Source organism: Procambarus clarkii, chromosome 61 (assembly GCF_040958095.1).
Source record: "Procambarus clarkii isolate CNS0578487 chromosome 61, FALCON_Pclarkii_2.0, whole genome shotgun sequence".
NCBI classification, from domain to species: domain Eukaryota; kingdom Metazoa; phylum Arthropoda; class Malacostraca; order Decapoda; family Cambaridae; genus Procambarus; species Procambarus clarkii.
The window spans coordinates 13,560,747-13,576,733 of NC_091210.1; the positions used below are offsets into that span (position 1 = coordinate 13,560,747).

Consider the following 15,987-nt stretch of genomic DNA (forward strand, 5'->3'; position numbering starts at 1 on the left):
AGGTAACGGAGCCTAACACAGCCTAAGCTAACGGAGCCTAACACAGTCTAAGGTAACGGAGCCTACCACAGCCTAAGCTAACGGAGCCTAACACAGCCTAAGCTAACGGAGCCAAACACGCTAAGCTAACGGACCCCTAACCTAACGATAGCGGTTCTGACAATCAGGAAAGTGAGCTTTGTCTAGACCCCAGTGTTCAATTTGACCGTAGCCTGTAGGTTCGACACGCCGCGGGCTCGGCCTGCTATAGCCTCGTCCGGTCTGCAGAAAAACCTCACAGCAGTCAGCTGCTGACATTGTGCGGACATGGCCATGAATATAAATGGCTGACACTGATTGTATGGTATATGTTAACGATCACAGGCCAGTTGTTCTCCCAATGATTGCTTATTGGCAATAATCCCCCAAGCTTTGGTCGTAACTCGTAGCCTCATTAGCATTTTGAGCGGGCCGTAACTTGTATTAACCACTTTTATCGGCTGCTCCGGAATTTCATCAAGGATTCGAATTAAAATCTTGTGAAATCAAAAGCTTCTATTCCGATAAGAAAAATTAATTAAAATTTTAGGGTAATTAGATTTGGAAGAGAAAATGTAATTTTTTTAAAATTTTGCCCCGAGGGGCGAGTTTATTGGGCAGCGCCACTCATCCTGTGAGTGGACACACCGCCATAGTGACAGTATTGGGCAGCGCCACTCATCCTGTGAGTGGACACACCGCCATAGTGACAGTATTGGGCAGCGCCACTCATCCTGTGAGTGGACACACCACCATAGTGACAGTATTGGGCAGCGCCACTCATCCTGTGAGTGGACATACCACCATAGCAGCATGTACAACACTCCCCAATAGGAAGAAAACCCGCTGGGTTGTTCATCCTGTCACTTGTACCCAGAAAATGCAATCTGTTATATACATGCTCATGAGCGTACGCACTCACACACATATATTCGGCCAAAGAACTAGAGCTCAACTTCCGTAAGCACAACTAGGTACACGGGCTCCACCCTTCACAGCCTCTTCAGAAGCCCCACACTCCTTCAAGAAATCCCATTGTAACAGGGCTGGGGGGAGGCTAGAAACACCTGCAGTAGGCCAGTAAACAACTGCAGGAATCCCAAAGTTCCTCTAGAAGCCCTATAACCCCTAGAGGTGCCCATAATCTCCTATAGTATGCATAAACACCTGCAGGGAACCCATTAAGAAAAGTAGGTGTTTGCAATATGACATTAGACTGACATGGAGGCAATGACATGACAGGCAATGCAAGGCAATGCAATGCAATGAGGCAATGCAATGAGGCAATGACATGACATGACATGGAGGCAATGTCAATATTGCCTCCATTTTGGCGGCCATGTTTGTAATTTATCCTATGTCTGGGGTTGTCTCATCTGGACAAAGTGCATGGCAATGTGGTATGGATATGTTCACCAAACCACACACTAGAGAGTGAAGGGACGACGAGGTTTCGGTCCGTCCTGGACCATTCTCGCTCGACTTGAGAATGGTCCAGGACGGACCGAAACGTCGTCGTCCCTTCACCTTCTAGTGTGTGGTCTGGTCAACACTAATGCGTATAGAGCATTTCGGACATATTAAATATGGGATAGGAATAATGGGTTTAGGAACTGGATTTCGTGCTTTTAATGTTTAACAAGTTACAGGTGTGATAAACTAGTTTCAGTGTATATTACCCTATCATACACATATTTCAGTAGGTGCAAAGTTTACAAACTTTAAGGGGGGGGGGGGGGAGCGTTAGGTACCGATAGGCTATCTGAAAAACTGACGTTTGATGGATATTGTATGTTTTATGGTATTTTGGAGATAATCCTATTTTAGAGATTATAGTGTGTGCTATTATCCTAACCCACTCTCTTTAGATAGTACTTTTGTAACTTTGCACTATCGTACACATATTGACGTAATGGATAATTATATATTAGAAATTGGTACTATTCACTTTATAAAGTCCAGGAAAAATAAGTGAGAAATTTAACTTAAATATTCCTGGGGTCTTGTATAGTACCTTAAATATTCCTCGGGTCTTGTATAGTACCTTAAATACTCCTAGGCCTATAGCATATCACATTATTTATATACACAAGAAGGTACATTGGGTTTATGAGAGTACATAGCATTGAGCTTCCATTCTTGCAAAGCGACTAACAATAACAACAGTTGATTGGCAAGTTTTCATGCTTGTAAACTGTTTAATAAATGTAACCAAAGCCGTCAAAGATTGAGGAAAGATGTACACGTTCGTAAGTGCTTGCGTAACTGCTTCGTGAATCTCTCCCCTGGTTGTTAAACGATTGAGAGGTCGTATTCCGGGGGAAACTAGTAAGTGAGGCTTACCATGAGCTAGGGGAAGGGGAAGTGAGTACCGTCTGTTCCCGTATTCACCTGTGTGAGAATAAAATAGAAAGAAATTGTCCCAAATTTAGAGATTATCCTAGTATCTAAAATATACCATGATTACGATAAGTTCTAAAATATTATAGTGATTATCCTAATCTCTAAAATGAAAAATTAATAATGTCTAAAATAGAACATTATAGACATTAGGATATCTAAAATGAAAAATTAATGTCTGAAATAGGAGCGCTTAAACGAACACAATACTAAATATGGCTATGGCTTGCGCTTAACTTGACCTGTTCCTGGTTATGGCGGCAGCTTAAACCCACAAACACTCAGGCTTATGGGAGTGTGTGAAAGGTGGCGGCTGAGGACAATGAATCAAGGCAAAATGGGCCGAACCATTGAATAACTGGTTATCCGTAGAGTCCATTGTTGGATCCCAGGCAGCCTCTCCCACGCTCTCTGAAAATTACTTTATTTGTGAGGGGAGAGAGAGGAAGAGGAGGTGGAGAGAGTAGTAGTTTTTTTTTTAGTAATAGTGGTAGTGGTGACAGGAGGAGGAGAAAAGTGTGTAATTACCTAAGTGTAGTTACAGGATGAGAGCTACGCTTGGAGACACTACGAGTGCTGTTATTGCTCATCAGCCCGATGGCAGCACAATTCAAAGATATATCCGAATTAGTAACTGGGCGTCCACAATGCAAGCCGAGTTGGTAGCGATACTGGTAGCACTCGAAATTATTGACAACACTGGGGACAGCTTAATTATTTCTGACTCCCTATCCTCACTACGAGCAATAAACAGTTTGCAATCAAGTAATAACGTGCTTGTCTTGGAAGCTGGACGTAGATATATAAGAATACTTAGCAAGAGGGTAAATATAAAAATGTTGTGGATTCCTTCTCACATTGGCATGCAGGAACATGACAAAGTTGACGCCCTTGCTAAGGCTGCAGTAAATAAAGACAGTATTGAACGGAATCTTGAGTTATCAAATAGGTCCCTTAAAAGTGTCATTAGACGAGAACTCCTGGATGGATTTGAAGAAAGTAGAACAGTGCAAACTGGAACTAACAGGTCCATTGTTCATCACAATGAAATGTGTGAAGTAAAACATGTGTATGGGGCAAGTAACAAAGTCAGTAGACTAACAGATGTTGTCACAGCTCGTATAAGACTTGGCTACAAGTATCTCTGGCAGTTCGGCTTGTATAGGGATCTAGATGAAGTAAAGTGTAAAGTGTGTGGACATAGACAGGGACACACACTCGAACACTATATCTTGGATTGTAGTAAAATTGAGCCTTTTAGAGATAAATCTAAGCTCACTCTGTATGATATGGCAACCTATCTTATTACCATGGATAAATTACCTGAAATCCTTGCACTGTATCCACATTTCGCTTCCAGTAGATGAACGACAAATGAGATTCAGAAACAAGTGGTGTATTGTGAGGACTAATAATAAACAGAAGCTTCCCTATGACTCTGTAATATCCCCATTGGTCAAACTATTATGTATTAGCGATAAGACCTACCATTAATGTATGATGACTTACTGTAAATATGTAGCTCTTGTAATAGAACATTCTCTGTAACTAGCTGACATTGTAACTGTAAGGTGTGAAGGATAGATGAAATTGTTTATGTAATAATCTAAGATGAGGTCTGATAAAGACTTTTTGTGCCCTCTGTAATGCTTTTGCGCTACCGCCCACAGGATGAGTATGGGGTGCACAATAAACTAGCCGTCTTCGGCGGCAACAATCAAATTGTCATCCCATCAATTTCTAGTGTGTGTGGTTTGATCAACATTAGATTACAATACTTAATAACAGGTGTATATGACGGTTGAAAGCATGTGTGTGTATGGTGGCTTAATAGATGTAATTCCAGGTAATAGCATGTGTTTGTATACAGATGTGGGGGCCAGGCGGAGTGCAAGTTCAGTGTGTGGAGCCACGTGCCCAGCGCCCAGGTGGCCCAGGACGCCTGGAAGGGCGGCGTGCTGTGGGCGGCGTATGACTGCGTCAACAGTGAGTATTGATTGATGAAGATTAAGTCACCCAAAAGGTGGCACGGACATGAATAGCCCGTAAGTGGTGGCCCTTTGGAGCCATTACCAGTATCATTAGCTGATACTGAGATCTGTGGAGGTGCGACTGTACCCTACGGAGAGGTCCTGACCTCTCTGCATGTACGTCGAGCAGGTCTATATTATATATAATGACGATTGATTGAGTTATGAAGATTAAGCCAGCCAAAAGGTGGCACGGACATGAATAGCCCGTAAGTGGTGGCCCTTTGGAGCCATTACCAGTATCATTAGCTGATACTGGAGATCTGTGGAGGTGCGACTGTACCCTACGGAGAGGTCCTGACCTCTCTGCATGTACGTCGAGTAGGTCTATATTATATATAATGACGATTGATTGAGTTATGAAGATTAAGCCAGCCAAAAGGTGGCACGGACATGAATAGCCCGTAAGTGGTGGCCCTTTGGAGCCATTACCAGTATCATTAGCTGATACTGGAGATCTGTGGAGGTCCGACTGTACCCTACGGAGAGGTCGTGACCTCTGAAGAGTGAATAGTATTCACTCACATTGTAGGTTAGGTTGTGGTTTTCTATTCAGCATTTCAAGGTAAACTCAAATATTCACAATAAATTAGTATGTCACATATGCACTCATTCATAAGCACGATATTGACTATAAGCAAGTGCGAGAATGGGTTGCACACCCATCTAATGTCTTCTCTTGTTTTGTATATCATATTTATATGTAAACTCGTTTATTAACCTGCCTCCTTTTTATAAACTCTAATGCTAATAATACTTATAATTAATATTTATAATGATTAATACTCATTATAATTATTAATCATAATTATAACATTAATAATTAATAATTAATACTAATTAAAATTATAATTAATAATTAAAACATTGATAATTACAATAATAATAAAGTTAATAATTAAAATATTATTAATAATAATGACTAATAATAATACCTAATAATAATAATAATTAATCATAACATAATGCACAAAGAAATCACATAAACTTAATACATCATTGAGAAAATCAGTATGTGCCATAAGGAGGATTTAAACCTATGCACTGGGTACTCCCAGGCACACACAATAGAACCACTGCACCACGACCTGGTTAAAGCATTGCTACCTGCGATTCAAGTCGTAATGGCTTGGCATTTTCTCTTGATAGTTCCCTCCCTCCCTCAACTGTAGTGGTCTAGACCATCTGCCTGGGCTCTGTACCCGGGGCTAAGGCTCGAATCCTTCTCACGACACATACCGATTTCCTCGCCGATACATCACGTTAATGTGATTTTTGTGTGTGTTTGAAGAAAGGTGTATGAGGTAGAATTCCTAGACTACATGCTAGAGTGCATGGTGGGGGGAGGGCATTGTGTGAAACCCTGATTAGGCTTCAGTTGAAGCCTCAGGAACCCTAGAGGATTCAGTTGAATCCCAATTTGCAATGCTTTTACCATGTTGTGGTGTAGTGATGTAGAGCGTGCCTGGGAGTACCCAGTGCATAGGTTCGAATCCTCCTTATGGCATCTATTGATTTTCTCAATAATAATAATTATAAATCATAATAATAATTATAATCATAATTCATAATGTTCTAGAGTCTGACTTCCATCGGGTGTGTGGGAGTGAGGTTTGGGCCCAGTCAGGGTGGATGCAGAGCATTGGGTATCCGCAGTACTACCTGGGTGAGCCAGGTGTGTGCACCATCACTATCCGTGTGGATGAGGGCCAGCACATCCACCTCACCATCATGGATCTCAGTATCAGGGGTAATTATGGTGCTCATGCAACCCGTCCTCTTTAAAATAACGTCACTTTTCGCTCGTATGTGCACTATGGCCAAATTTGGACGTAATTTGAAATAAAATAAACTCACAAAAGTGACGTACTGTTCCATTTTCTGTTTGAGTCGTCCGGCTTACTTGGTTAGGTTAAAAGAGGAAGCTTTCAATTAATGTTTTGAAACTTTATGAGAATTTCCTACCCACCTAACCTATCAGAGGACCCTTAACTTACTGTTGTTTAAAAAAAATCCCAAATTTATTTTCATTTTTTTTTCATTTTCAAATTACGTCCATTTTCAGCCATACTGGCAAACGGCCAAAAGCAACGTTAATTTTAAGAGGACAGGTTGGTTCATAACTATGCAGATCAATTTCCATACTATGATATGCTTGGACCTACAGTAGAAGTTTCCTACTACAATTCTAATCTTCAAAAACAGTAATACCGTACATTATATCTAGAATAAGTGATAGATCTAAGATACTATTTACAAACACAAAACGACATTTTTTCACTACAAAACCACTTTAATGTCACTTTAATGTGCATGATGACACACATTTAAAAAAAGTCATAAAACATCTTTGTAAATTATAGAGCGTGTTATTCACTTGTACATGAAACACACACTCTTAACTAGCCCAAAATTGTACTAATTATACATTAATCTTAAGGCAGACTTTATACACTGCACATAATTAGTAGCTTTTTATAAATACAAATGCCCATTAAATATGCCCTGTACTCAGATTCTACTCTTTATTATTTATAATTATTATTATTATTTGCTTAGACATTAATATTCTCTTTTAAATTAATGCACAATTTGCCTTTTCTAGAGATTGTTCAACCAAATGAAGACAGTTGTCGGGACAGTGTGTCTGTAATGGAAGGAAGCAAGCAGCTGCTGCTCCGTTGTGGAGAAGCTAAACAGCCTCTCAGTGTTATCTCAGAAGGTCCGGAGCTCAACGTTACTCTCACTGCAACAACAAAGTTATTCCCAAAGCGGGGATATGTGGCACATTTTCAAGGCAAGTTATAGGTCAATCAATTACTGGAAAATGCAGTATTTCAAATCCACTCATAAAGACTGAAATTTTCACCGAGTTGAAATGCTCGTTTCATAATTATACATTTAATTACTGTACAGTATATTCATGTCTTTATGTACTTCCATCCAACATGGGTAAAATTATCTTCCAGGCAATAATGTTCATATATAACTCTTCACTGCCACATAATACATCCCACCCTCTCACAAACTCCTGTTGCTCTTGGAAATTGGGTTGCAACAAGCAACCACCTTCTCTTCTAGGACAAATAACCCAACTCATGCATATGAAATTAAATAAAAATGACGATGTTTCATTTAAGAAAGCTCATATATATATTCAGAACATAAGAGTTCATAGTTTAACTTAGGAAGAACCTCAATAGAAGCTTATGTACAGGCTTACTCTCCCCTAACACTTTTCCTACGTACTGCTTTCTTCTGTAGTTGTCTCATGTCTTCACTGCAGGTCGGCGTTCAATCCCCGACCGTCCAATTGGTTGGGCACCATTCCTTTCCCTCCGTCCCATCCCAAATCCTTATTCTGACCCCTTCCAAGTGCTATATAGTTGTAATGACTTGGTGCTTACCCCTGATAGTTCATTCATTCATGTCTTCACTTCTCTCTCCAGCCTTATTAGTGCACACTTAGCCTCGGAGGATCCATTTGAGCAGCTCGCACACCTTGTTTTTAAACCCATTGACAGATTGGTTAGTAATACAACATTCCTAGACTTGCAGTGTATTTCCATCCTAATACTTCATGACATTCTCCAAAAAGCAACATGTCTCGACTTACACCCTGACCCTCCCCATGACCCAAGAACTGCAAGTGTCATTTACTTGCATCCTAACCCCTATCATGCGTACAACTGTTAACAACAAGCATACATTATCCTGCCGCAGCTCTTGGTTGTGAGACGCCTTCCACTCCTGCCGACGGTTACATGGCTTATAGGAATGCTACACATGCTGAATATTGGTGCTGTGTACATCACGTGTTCCCAGACACCCTCGCCCGACGCAGGCTTCTCCAGTGTACCCGGGGGCATTCTTGGAATGACACACTTCCTGACTGTATTGGTATGTGCTCCTAGTTTAGTAACACAGTAATGTTTGCCATGTAGTTCTCCAAAGATGTATTTCATGAAACAGATTTATTTCACAACTCTTTAAAAGAGGAGCTAAAAAAGATGTATTAGATGAGAAGTCTATGAAGGGGAATGGTTTCTTTTACAAGAATCTATTTGCATTATTTATTCTAATTCATAAATTACAACCAATATTGACTGCAAAGCATGATGATGATGAAAAACTTTTCTTGATGCACAATTTTATTAACACTAATCTGAAACTATACATTGTAGACCTTGAAGAGCTGCTGGAAGAAGGCAACATTACCGAGACACAGTTTCATAACCTAGTCAACGGAAGCTCCACTGAAGCTCAGGCAGAAATGTTACGGCAGGCACATTTGGTCTATGGTATGCTCACTATAATGTTGACTTTTACCTTAAACATTCAAAATATTGTACTGTTATTATTACAATGTAAAAAAATGCTCTAGTGTTAACTTGATTGAATGAACTAATTAGGACTAGTTACATTAATAACTATAAGGTTTCTATTAAAAAAATGCTATAAATTATTACAGGTATTTTCTTAATGCAAATGATAGAATGCATAACTATAATAGATTTTGAATACTATATAAATTATTTTGCTTCATGAACATAAGGCATGATTGAATATAAAAAGTCAAGTTTCTAAGCAAGAATTCTGCCATTTCTTAAGGCATCATCCCAGTATTGTAGAGAGTTGTCCTGCCTGACATCCTGTTATAAATAGGGACTTGTTTATGAATAGCAAAATATATTTTGAATGTATTAGAATATATTATATTCCTACAGCCCTAATAATACAGTATTTCCAAGCTGATAATTAATGGCAACAATAACAACACCTATGACAAGAACAATACTTATTACAAGACTTAGAGGAAGATCAAGTGTAACATTTCTAGTTGACAATAAAAGCAAACTCATCCATCCATGTAAATGTTGTTGTGTACAATATACAGAGCTGCATTCTTGTGTTCCAACAGACCTGGTGGTGCCAACAGTGATCATGTCTGTACTGGTTCTTGGCAATGTTGCTGTCGTCTTTCTGATTATATACTGCCGCAGGTGCGTTAAACTGAGTTAAAGTTTTACTCATTATTGTATTTAGTTACCATTTGTAACTTTATTATATGTATACAAATAGTTTAATTCAGTTAAACTGAATTAAAGTTTTACTCATTACTGTATTTAGTTAGTGTTTGTAACTTTAATATATGAATACAAATAGTGCATGGTTAATTAGTAAAGGTAGTTTACATCTGAAGTTATAATTTCTTACTTGGTTTATATTCACATCATAGATTGCCATTCTCTGCACTGCTTCTGAAGGCAAACAATATTCCATTGATCCAGTAAAGTAATGTACGATGACATTTGTGAATTATTATTACTAAGAGTACAGTATACAGTATAAGGAAAATACAATATGCCTCAAATTAAACACTAGAACATTGCAGTGTCATTGTGCTTTTTACATCGTAATTAAGAATAAAACACAGTTGAACTGGAATTTACTTTACCAGAAAACATTGGTAGCATTAAATAAATAACTCATCCCACTCACATTTAATGGAAGTGAGAACATGGCATCACTACATGATAAAATATGTGATGAGCCCTACATAGGGATGTCGCCCTTATCAGAAGGATGTGGTCAACTTTCACTACAGGATTGAAAAGAGCATTACTCTGCTATTCAGCAGATTTTTGCAATTGCTATACAGTATAGTTTTTAACCCATGTTTTATGAGAATATAGCAGCAGCTATAGCATGGTGTTCTCTCTCTTTCATATTAATGAGATGCTTGTGGAACAGCTTCCCAATTTCATGGGTTGGTGAAGCATTTCTTCATGAAACTCAGCAGTGCAAGAAAGTAGTTTAAGATACTGTAATATCACTTAAGAGGGATGGTCTGTCACCGCTACACCCATCCTTCCCCAAGGATGGATGTACCAAGGATATTTAACAGTAAATATGACAAAAAATCTGACATCACTAAACTTCAACACATCACCCACAGCAGCACACACTGTAGGTCCATAAAATTATCCAAACTTCATAGAATTACATAAATTACACGTAGATGCAGCAAAGAAATAAATACACAACAGTGTGAACTAAACAAAATTAAGAAAATTGCATTTCATTCAAAGCTAAAAACTAAATTTGTTCCCATAGCCAATGTCAGTTAAAATACAAGAAAAGAAAACAAACAGAAATGACTAAAGTAATTTGTGAGGAACTAAATGCCAACTTACGTGAGGTGTTCACGGCCAAGCTGGAACAACTTCCAGTGATGAGCAGATAACTCAGCTCAGGTGGTCAGTGTAAGTCTAAACAAACACAAAGGGTTTTTCTATACACCCACACAAACACGTGTGTGTGCGTGTGCAAGGTTCGCATATATAGAATAGGTCCACTGTTCTAATGAAACACCAAGTTCCTTAGGATAACACACTCAAGTAATAGTTTTAATGTCACCCTTGGCATACAAGCTACAACTGGGGTCAGTCAGGTAAGACTGTGGTGAGGTTAGGTCAGAGGGCTTTGTTATGGTGTCACTGCTGCCACCTGGTGGTGGTCAGGGGCAGTGAACTTAGCAGTCACTGGATAGCTAAGGTACTGCTTTGTGGCTCCTGAGATGTCAAGTACCCATTGGAAAACTAATGTTTATGTGAATTAATTACTTATCTGCATTTTAGGCTGCAATAAGTACTGTATAGTGTTGCTCTAGTACCAACATGTCATGGCAGCTGAAATTTGTAAAGTTCCTGCTGATCAGTATAAAATGTCAACCTCCTTTAACTGTACTAGATCCTAGCAAGGAATCGGTAAGATCTTTTCTTCGGTATCATGTAGTAGAATGTCTCGGATAATGTACCAAGTTGCTAGAAATGGTGAACTCATCTTATTGACTTTTGCACTCGATGTCTTTCCACCATATTTTCGTTTATTATTGATCTATTTAAACTTGCTTCTGAGATTGTCTATTTCTACTGCTCAAATGATGGAGTTTTCGTGCTTCTGCCACAGGAGCATCTCACGTGTGTATGCAAGAATATCTAGTAATACCTCGAGCAGCCCCTCTAGCCAAAGGTCTAACTTTATGTCATGCTGGGACTCATACTGCCAGAGCATACATTCAAATCCTCCTCACGGCTCCTACTGATTTACTCATTGATACATCATGCTAATGTGATTTCTTTGTGCACAAATATAAGTGTTAATAAACTTAAAGAAACACATACAAAATAGTTCATATGAATACATCATTATAAACTACATTTCCTTTAGTGTACTGTATAACATTTGTTTTAGCTCACTTGTAATTTTTTTTTTCAGGGGTGTGATCGAGGTGGGTGTCCGATGTGAAGAACTTGAGTCCATTAAGGCTAATCCTGAGCCAACTGATGTGATAGACAGTGAACCATGTAATGTGTAGCATTAGGTTGTCTCACATGGCATTATTAATAAAGGCCACGTCTGAAGGAGCGCCGCTATGTAAGACGTAGACACGTAATGTGACATACATGGTTCCCTTGCTACAGTCATTTAAGAGACTCCTAGAACAAAATTGAAGGCAGTTTGTAATACAGCTTTCCTCTAGCAAGCGGTACATGAAGATTTCACTTAAAAAATACAGTACTGTATGCAAAATACAAGAACCTTTGGCATGAAATTGTGTAATATTGTCCAATTTAATGTGACAAAATAAAATTCAACATTCTGTTACGATTACAGTATTGATACGTAAAATTAGATTAGAACACTTCAGTCATTGAACGAAAAAAGACATACATTTTTATACTTCTTGAAAATAACAAATCCTTTCAAAACATAAAAGGATATTTCATAGAAGGAAGTTTTAGTGTTATTACCAAACAATCTAGTCAAAAATGTCTGGAGTTATTGATTTCCATTTTGACTACAGTATATGAATCTCAAATATTCTAGTCTTACTATGTGCCAAATAGCTCTATCATCTCTAAACCATTTTTTCCATATACTCATTACAAAATCTCTGACAATATCAATGGCACTAAAATGTACTTAAAAAGGAACAAAATTATAAATTAATAATCTGTTCTGCTTCTATTTGAGAAAAATTTTCTCTTATAAATTCTATAATCTGTCTAATCTTAAGCCTTAATCTTAAATGTACATTTATAGGTTAATTGTAGATGAACACAAAACATTGCTTAAACAGCACTTGTCAAACTTTTCCACTTTAGTGTAAAACTATAGATATGCATGTAATAATACATCAAAGAAACTCAGTTATGCTATTTTAATAAGAAATAATCAAACTGCACCTAAAACGTGACATTGTCACCACAACCATCTTGTTCCAGGCAAGTTGCAGCCATCGATACAAAATGAGGTTATAACACTCTGGTACGAGTGATTTAAGATCAAAATATGTTCTTTAGTGATGTGTTGAATAATAGCACAGTATACAGTGCCTATGTCACACAAGTGTACAAGTGAATACATATCCTAAAGTACAGTGCTTTACAACACTGTATAATCAGTACAGTGCTTTAAGTAGTAGGCACCCATCAGTCTCAGGAGACTATGGAGTTGCGCTCTGGTTGTCGGTCTGGAGTGGCCTCACCAGGGCGCAAAGCCAGGGTAGGTTGATTCGGGGGAGAAGCTGTTACCCATGCAGCAGGTCCCCCCTCTCCACGGCGCTGAAAGTCTCCAATGGAAAAGCATATGCCAATACGATTGGTTTCAGCACTGTCGCAGGAACTGTGAGTTCCGGGGTTGACCTTGAAGGTGGTGAAGAAGGGCACAGGGACCTCCAAGCACTGTACTGATTATACAGTGTTGTAAAGCACTGTATAATCAGTACAGTATTGCTCTTACAGCTGCAAGTTTTGAGATGTTTCAGTGGAATGTCTTGTGAAGTATTACTCTAAAAGATAGTTTCTTCCATTGATACATGTATTCATATAGCTGAAAACATTCCATAGTTATGTTTGTGTAACGTACCCAGGAGAACATTTCTCTAGTGGTGGTAGCTTAGATCTCTTTAATTATCCACCATTAGGTAAATTTTCTCACACCATTTTGAGATAAAAACTAGTCATTCTTTTAAACATTTAATGAATTTAATTGATTGAATTGTTACATGTGTACTACCTACCAGCTCTTCAGTGTTTATCAGTGCTAATATACAAGTCATTCTAGAATACGAAAGTCCAAGGCTAAAGTATCTACAATTAAGTTAGTTTTCAGGTTGACAGTTTACCCAGCAAGAAGAGCAGTTACGTAGTGCAATACGTAAGAGCCATTCTAGAAGAGCAGCCTTAGGTATACTCAACAAAATTTAGAAAGATGGAATTATAAGTTTATACAATGTTGGCATTGAGCTTACTTTTAATTAAAGATGAGTTTGAAAAAGGAATCTCTTAGACTAAGGGAAACCCCCCTCCTAGCCCCCATGATCTTACAGGCCAAGGCCAGGGCTCGCTAAAACATGTGTGTCGCCATTTACAAAACCTCTCCGTCTTTCTTCAATTATGGCGGCCTGGCTTGCATTTATTAAACAGTTTAAGACTTCCAAAGCACTATGAGGTTATCTATAACAATATTAACCTTTGGTTGTGAATTTTTGAAGCGTGTAAACTATTTACTAAATACTGTATAGACTAAGACTATGATTGAAGAAAGATATACAGGTTTTAAAGCGAACACACAAATGCTTGATGAATCCTGGTTCACGGGCCACCTGTAAGGGCACGGGGGCTTTTCCTGCAAGGCCATTGGTCCAGGGGGTTGCCTATTTTGTTTATGATTGTGTCATTGGAGGAACAAAGTAGCCTTCTCCTGCCTACTTTCTCCCTTCTATAGCTTACAACATTATCATTTATTAAAACTTGCTGCTATTTCAGTCTGATATTACATTCCATCTGATTTGCTTTGAAACCATTAATCTTAATCCTTTTTTTAATAAAACCTTTTCATTAGCAACTTGGTCTTAATGACAATCCTGGGATACACAATTCCTTAAATCTTGGTGACATTAATTGCCTACAATGTATACTGGCCATATTCATTTTGTCAGTTCTGATACTGACTTGTATTGTACAGCATATAGTAGCAGTGTGTCAATACTGTACATTACAATACAGTACAGTATCAATGTAACAAAGCCTGAGTCAGGAATATACTTTGCAGACAGTATGTAATGAAACATGCACCAATAATAATAATATGAAATTCTCATGCAATCCCTCGCAAAATATGTATTACTGATGAAAGTGGTTTGCATTGCTTAAGTTGTGTAAGTTCGATGATGGAAAGCTACCTCAACATTCTAAATGCATTACTCCAAGAAACTTTCCTTCCCACATGGAAGTACAGTAATGAGGACTGCCAAATGTATGCAAGAAAGCAGAACTTGAAGATGGCAAAAATATAATTAGTATACAAATACAACATTTATGGGACAACAGTATTCAGTGAGAATATATTGAAAATATCAGTGAAAGGTAAATGTCAGAGAAAAAGTTAATACCTTGTACAGCCAGGAAGACAGACACTGGTGCAGTGCAGAGAAGTCAAATATTATAATCAAATACAGTACAGTGAAAATCACAATAACACAAAGCTATGAATAAATATTGAAGCTGTACAATGGAATTGAATCTGTGGCCCTGATCACTTCAAGTACACTCGCTGTTGACTTGATCATGGTGAGTTATTTTCATCATATTAATGAGACAATGTATTGTACTGTGTTTCATGTTTGATTAACCCTAATATATCTGTCCTACAAAATAACAACAAACAGAATATAACTATTCCAACAATGACTTTGTGCAATGTAATGTCTCATATTAACTATTTCTTTATTTAAAGATGTTTCTTAAAGACGGTTACGTAGTCAATGGTTATTTTCAGCCCTTGGACATTGTTTTCAACACAGCTGTAACATCAACTGACCAAGTGTCACTTCATTCATATCAAAGATTACTTTATAGTAACCATAGTAAATTATGAAGAAGGTTAATTCAATTTATAAATACTGATGTGAAAAAATCCGTAGTTTCATATACAAGTTGTAATTATTCATACCTATTATTTGTGATACAAAGGAATTAGTTTGTAATGCTGTGTGCTTGTGGCCTAGTAAGAATTTACAAGGCTATAGTTACCCAACTTCCTGCACCTTATTTTGTAACACTAATACTAATGTATTTATTTACTGTACTGATAATTTTTTTGTTATTTTAAAATGTCTCAATATGGACAAAAATACAAGATAACTTAGTATGATATTATTATTCCCATAACGTGATGAGATGATACTCATGTCAATAAATATATGAATTGGTAGATCAACATGTGCTACACATTCAAACAGTTGCACTGTATATTAAAAGTGTGTATTCACCTAGTTGTGCTTGTGGGGGTTCAGCTCTTTTGGCCCGCCTCTCAACTGTCAATCAACTGTTACTAACTACTATTTTTTTTTTCACACACACATCCTCCAGGAAGCAGTCCATAACAGCTGTCTAACTCCCAGGAACCTATTTACTGCTAGGTAACAGGAACATCAGGGTGAAAGAAACTCTGCCCATTTTGTTTCTGC

The 15,987-nt window shown here is 38.0% G+C and overlaps 1 protein-coding gene across 1 annotated transcript in view; it reads left to right on the forward strand.

Annotated features, from left to right (window-relative positions):
* The window catches only part of LOC123774409 (uncharacterized), a 36,942-nt gene extending 21,276 nt beyond the window's left edge, over positions 1–15,666 (forward strand). The window contains exons 3-9 of the mRNA XM_045768677.2: positions 4,289–4,404; positions 6,028–6,198; positions 7,054–7,245; positions 8,172–8,348; positions 8,633–8,749; positions 9,370–9,451; positions 11,730–15,666. Of these exons, the coding sequence (XP_045624633.1) occupies positions 4,289–4,404; positions 6,028–6,198; positions 7,054–7,245; positions 8,172–8,348; positions 8,633–8,749; positions 9,370–9,451; positions 11,730–11,829 (955 nt within the window). The 3' untranslated portion in view covers positions 11,830–15,666. The remainder of the gene's footprint in view (positions 1–4,288; positions 4,405–6,027; positions 6,199–7,053; positions 7,246–8,171; positions 8,349–8,632; positions 8,750–9,369; positions 9,452–11,729) is intronic.
* Positions 15,667–15,987: the final 321 nt, after the last annotated feature.